Here is a 6,000-nt window from a genome sequence, read left to right on the forward strand (position 1 = left end):
TGCTACGAAAAATGGGCTGCCTGTTAGCCAGTGAAATCTAGGATCTTTCCAAAGTGACAAAAAGTACATGTATTTAACTTGTATGGGAAAACAACAACATATTCAGAAAATACAGTTTTCCAAACTTACCTTTTCTACTGCAAATGTTCGAATCACATATTCAGCCAGGAGCTCTGTTTCTATTAGGGTAACTTTAATGTCTTTATATATCTCTGTGTCATCTGGCCAGTATTTGCAGCATTTGACCTTTTAAATATACAAAAGAATTTAAGGTTCATATTTTTCAGCATCTGAATCTGTTCTGTACCTTTTGCAGTGATTTATGATATCAAATTCAACCACACATAAAACAGTCAGGCTGCTTACATGAGGAAATGGTGCCGTGCATTTAAAGCAGTAGTGTAGCTGAGGGTAAATGTGGGTAAATGGAGTTTGCCAACTTCTCGTTTGGGGAATATAGTTTAGCTTGGTTAGTTATCCTACTTCTTTTTTTAACCACTTCACCACTGATTTAAAGGACATACCTTTCTTAAAAGACAGTTTGGGGATTCTAGGTGGGAATAATATTCAGTAAAATAAGGTAAATTTCTATGTAGCATGAAGGATGTTTACACTGTGCATAGCTCAGTTACAATAACCATTCATTTCTTGTTCTTTCCAAGTCAGGGAGTATCCAGAGGGAAAAGCTACAAATAGAAGCTTGAATAAACTCAAGCTCCTCTGGATTTTTTCTTCCACCTGCAGTTGTTACTTGTTTCAAAAATATCTTGCATTCTTTTAAAATGGCAAGGCATGCTGCCGACATAAGGGTTTGTCTAATGTTGGAAAGAAAAAGCATCTATTTTCCCAACTTAGAATTAACTTCTCAAAAGAACTTGTCAGAGGTGGTCATATAGCTAAAGCACAGGACTGGGAATCAGGAGATTCTATTCCTGGCTTTAACACTGACTCTCTGTGTGACTCTGAACAATCATTGGCTTTGGCGAATTCATCCGAGTGAAAGGAAAGAAGAGAGGCGGCTTGCATGAACTCTATTCAAGAGCTGCCAGGGTTTAGTGCACCCCAGTTCAGCCTAGCACAACCTTCACAAAGTATGTAAAATTAAAACGTGAAGCACCTTTGTGCTAGGCACCTTTCTGAGGGTGGCTAGGATGAGGAGAGCTGTGTACTGTGATGAAATGGTTACTCACCTTTACTCAACCCTGTCGTTCTTTCAGATATGTGCTCCGCTCTAGGTGTGTTTGTGCCTTCAATGCCTTTGATCAGAGGTTTTTCACAGCAGTGTCTGCTCAGCCTGTGCATGCGTGCTTGTCAGCCTCATGCCTCGTGCCACTGTTATACAGCAGTGTGCGAGCAAACTGCCCTCAGGTCCTTCTCTACTGCAAAGCCCTATAGCAGAGAACTCCGAAGCAGAGGGGAAGGAGGGTGGGTAGCAGAGCACCCATAGGGCACGCATTTTGAAGAACTACAGTTAGCACACAGGGTGAGCAACCATTGCTTCTTCTTCAAGTAGTGTTCCTACAGGTGCTTCACTGTAGGTGATTACCAAACAACGCCCCTTTAAGGAGGATGGAGCTTTGGACTCAAGTTCAATATGGAAAACAGTAGAGCTGGGCCAAACACAGCATCGAAAGCAGTATCATGAGTTACTGCGTAATGTTCAGCTAATGTACGTATAGAAGCTCAAGTAGCAGCTTTACATTTTTCAATAATGGGCAGTTTTCAAGAAATGCCATAGAGGTGGAAATAGACCTTGTATAGTGAATTCATATTTCTCAGAATGCTTGAATATTATGATACTCGTAGCAAGAATTAATGCAGTCGGATACCCACTTGGAAAGTCTTTGATTAGAAGTTGCAGAACCTTTTGAACTATCCGTGGTTTGTAGTGCTGTTCTCGCTACCAACTGGCCCTCTTCGCTAATGGTTTGCAACTCCTCTTTTTGCGTATCTGGCAAGTGGTCAATAAAGACACTAAGTTTGCTGTAGTTCATATAGTCATATTTACTCATTAGGGCTTGGTAGTTTGACATTCTGAATTGTAAAGTCACAGAGTATGCATTTCACCCGAACAGGTTGAGCCTCTTACAATCTCTATCATAGGGGGTTGATTTGGTGTGATGTTGCTTTCCTCGTGCGTTAACAGTGTCCACTACTATAGAGGTGGGCTGAGGGTGCATGAAAAGAAAGTCTGCCTGCTTGGCGAGCATGTAAAACTTTTTGCCAGCCCTTTTATATATTGGTGGAATAGAGGCTGGTGTTTGGTTGATGATCTTGTCAGGGTCTAAAAGCGCCTCATTGTTTGGGAGGGCAATTCTCAATGAGGAAGATGTGTATAGTATGTCCAGCAATTTATGGTTAGAGTCTTTCACCTCTTCTAGAGGAATTTGCAGAGCATCAGAATAATTATAAATGAACACTATCAAATATAAAGTAAACAAGTAAATTGGACTGCTACTCATTCCATCTCAGGCAAAGGGCAGTTGAGAATGAACTGAGGGTGGTTTGCCTGCCAGCGCTAGATAGCCTTGAAGCAAACTAGGAGGGAGCGTGCATATGGAAGCTGAACAGACACTGCTACCAAAATTCTCTGATTAGAGGCGCAGGGAAAGCTCAGATACACCTACAGTGGAGCATCCGTAGGGACACTACTTGAAGAAGAAGCTAAAGCTACTACTACTTACTAATTACACCAATACTAAGACTGTCTATAAACTAAGTACTAGAATAAAGTTGAGATATCTCAACTTCCAGAGCTCATTTGTAGCCTGAGTTATGAGTTGAGAAGGAACTGAGGGTGGTTTGCCTTCACAGTGCTATGTAACAATGGCATGGGGCTGAGTGATTAGCACGTATGCACAGGCTGAACGGACACTATTATGAGAAATCTCTATTCAAAGGAGCAGGGGGCGGAAGTGGAGCACCCTAGGGACACTACTTGAAGAAGAAACAGGTAGCTGTAAATACAGTAACTCCTCACTTCAATGTTCTCCCGCTTAACATTGTTTCATAGTTACGTTGCTGCTCCATTAGGGAACATACTAGTTTAAAGCTGTGCAATGCTCCCTTATAACGTCATCTGGCTGACGTTACAAGGGAGCATTGCACAAGTTTCAGCTGTTTGGCGGTGCCTAGGACTTTCTGGGAGCGAGGGAGGGAGGGAGGGAGCAGGGAAGCTCCCTCCCCCGCCCCCTGCAGGCAGGGCCACCCAGAACGCAGGGGCCTTAGGGGCTGCAGGGCCCTGGACTAAGGGGGCCTCGGGGCCCTGGCCTGCAGCTCTAAAGCCCCTTTCAGAATGTGGCCCTGCGAGCATGGGCCGGAGGACTCAGGAGGAGCAGGGGCAGCACCACTTTCCCCTTCAAAGCTGGCCGGATAGAAGCGATGCTTTGAAGAGGAAAGCGGTGCTTTTCTCTGGCCGCTGGCTGCGCAATTGCCTCTGCTCCTCCTGAGTCCTCCGGCCCATGCTCCAGGGCCGCATTCCAAAAGGGGCTTTAGAGCTGCAGGCCAGGGCCGCGGGACCCCATTAGCCCAGGGCCCTGAAGCCCCTAAGGCCCCTGTGTTCCGGGTGGCCCTGCCTGCTGGGAGGCACAGGAGACGGGCAACTCCCAGAATTGTGGTCATGAGGGAGATGCCGTGCTGTGCAGAGCCACCTGCACTCCCTCTGCACCAAACAGGAGCTGCCCTTGGTAAATGCTCTGCACCTCCTGCCTGCCCCAGCCCTGATCCTCCTCCGACACCCCCATCCTGAGCACCCTCCCGCACCCTAACTCCCTCCCAGACCCTGAACCCCCAGCCCTGAGCCCCAGGGGTAAGCCAGGGGCACCTCCCCACCACAGTATAGTACAGTATTGTACAGTATATAATGCTTTTTGTCTGCCCCCAAAATATTTCCTTGGAACCTAATCCCCCAAATGTACATTAAATCTTATGGGAAAATTGGATTCATTTAACATCATTTCACTTAAAGTTGCAATTTTCAGCAACATAACTACAACGTTAAGTGAGGAGTTACTGTACTGAAAAATGGTCCCTTTTCTCCAATTTTTGTCAATTAGATGGTTGGTGAGGAACATTACATACTGATTAGTTAAATATTTAAATTCTATTCTTCTCTATTCAGGTTCTTATATCACAACCATCCCTTTTGTATATGGGCATGTTCCAGTAGTGCATTAAATGTTAGGACAAGCACCTATTATGTATCTCATACATGATGTTTCTCCCTTCCTCTCACCAAGGGGAAATTAAATGTTAATTTTCTAATATATGCAAGTACATAGTTTTGCATAAATATATAATTCTTGATTGGCTGCATACAAAAGTTACTGCCAATTTTACACTGGAAATGAATAGAACAGTAATAAAAATAGGCACTATATTTAGTCTCATTCTTCACTGGAGAAATGTATCTAAATATCTGTTGTCAGCAATGAACACACACCATTTGAAATATTAAAAATAGCTGCATGCACTTCATAGTACTGGTACTTCTATTCTACTGTCTATAATACTTTTTAAAAATTCCATTTAGAAGATTTTCTGAAAGCCCTGAAGTTAGGAAAAGGGAAGCCATCAGAAACATATTGGAGGTTCATTGTTTACCTGTATGTCTAGTCTATTTGATAATCCAGGCCACTGATTTTGTTCAAATCCCTGACTCAAACTGAGTGAACCTTTACATTTGTTGTTAGGGAACTATTTGAAATAATTTTTTTCCTCACATGGTGAAGATGCTCTCCTGTCTCCTGTGCAGAGTAAGCATCTCTTCTCATTGTCACCAGACTGGTAAGCCTACTGACAGCACTGTTTCTGACCTTAATTTCCTCTTCCTGCCTGTAGCTTTTTCACAAGTGAAATATGATATGCATACACATGTCCAAGGCACGTATGAAAGAGGAAGCAGCTGCAGCAGTGGTCCTAGTCACAACACAACTATTGAGCATCATGTTTCTAACTTTAGCTCAGCTCCTTTCAGATGGGTTCCTGCCATCTCAAAACAGCTAAGGTTAGTAAAATAAACTATTTAAAACATAGATTCACCTAAACTGCTTGGGTCTGAAGGAAAACATGCATGTTTCTAACTTGGTGCATTCTCGAGAGACAAAGTTATTGGACCAACTTCTATTGGTGAATATAGACAAGCTTTTGAGCTATACAGAGCTCTTCTTCAGGTCACAGGTGCAGCCTAGACAGTCCGGACTATGATTAAGGAATAGGAACATTTAAAAGGACCACTTCTGTGGCAGATTTTGTGATGCACACTTCCCCTTTCTTTTGTCTTAATGGCTTGATTTTGTTTTCTTTACAATTCTCATTTAAGATGAGCCAATGGAACTGTTGTGGTAGAGTTCAGAGGTTATGAACCTCAGTGCTCTGTGCAGCTCTGCCACATAAAGGCTTTTTGCTTCCCACCGCACAGGGAATTTTGGATGTGGGGCAGATTGGGAGTAGTGCTGATAAATCCATGACAACACAATTCCCTGACAATTCTCTCTGGTGGAAGAGGGGTGCATGAGTTATGGGAACAGTGCCAAGGCTGCAGCTGTAGCCATCAACTGACTCTGCTATGTGTTTCACAGGCTGGGAGAAGATAACTATATGCTATATGTTTATATGCTAAACATTATACATTGGTTCTAAAGACAATGGCCAGATTCATTCCCTCAAGGGGAGAACATGTGGTATGTTGCTATTAGCACTCAGGCCTAAGAACTGAGTTAGGGCAGTGTGACGTTATTAATATAAACTGGGACCATATAGAACATGGGTTGCAACCAAGGTTCTGTAGTGGCACCAAATCCTATGTAAAGGGGGTCATATAAGGTGTCTAAGACCAAGTTACGGGTTACTGGTTATGATTATGCTGTCTGTATGTCTGTATCATTTTTGTAGCTGAAGTTATGAATATGGGCTGTATACTGTCTGTATTTGAAATTGGTGCTGCAGTGCTGGGTGACACCCCAGACAAGCTGGTGTCAGCTCAGCTTAGCCTGCTTGATG

At 43.4% G+C, this 6,000-nt stretch overlaps 1 protein-coding gene across 9 annotated transcripts in view; it reads right to left on the minus strand.

The window, feature by feature from the left end:
- Positions 1 to 6,000, minus strand: part of PTPRM (protein tyrosine phosphatase receptor type M) — a 766,944-nt gene that overhangs the window by 26,374 nt on the left and 734,570 nt on the right. For all 9 annotated transcript variants that reach the window (XM_032777081.2, XM_032777080.2, XM_032777089.2 and 6 more), the window contains one exon: positions 130 to 246. In XM_032777081.2, the coding sequence (XP_032632972.1) occupies positions 130 to 246 (117 nt within the window). The remainder of the gene's footprint in view (positions 1 to 129; positions 247 to 6,000) is intronic.

This window comes from Chelonoidis abingdonii, chromosome 2, assembly GCF_003597395.2.
Source record: "Chelonoidis abingdonii isolate Lonesome George chromosome 2, CheloAbing_2.0, whole genome shotgun sequence".
In the NCBI taxonomy this organism is placed as follows: Eukaryota; Metazoa; Chordata; order Testudines; family Testudinidae; genus Chelonoidis; species Chelonoidis abingdonii.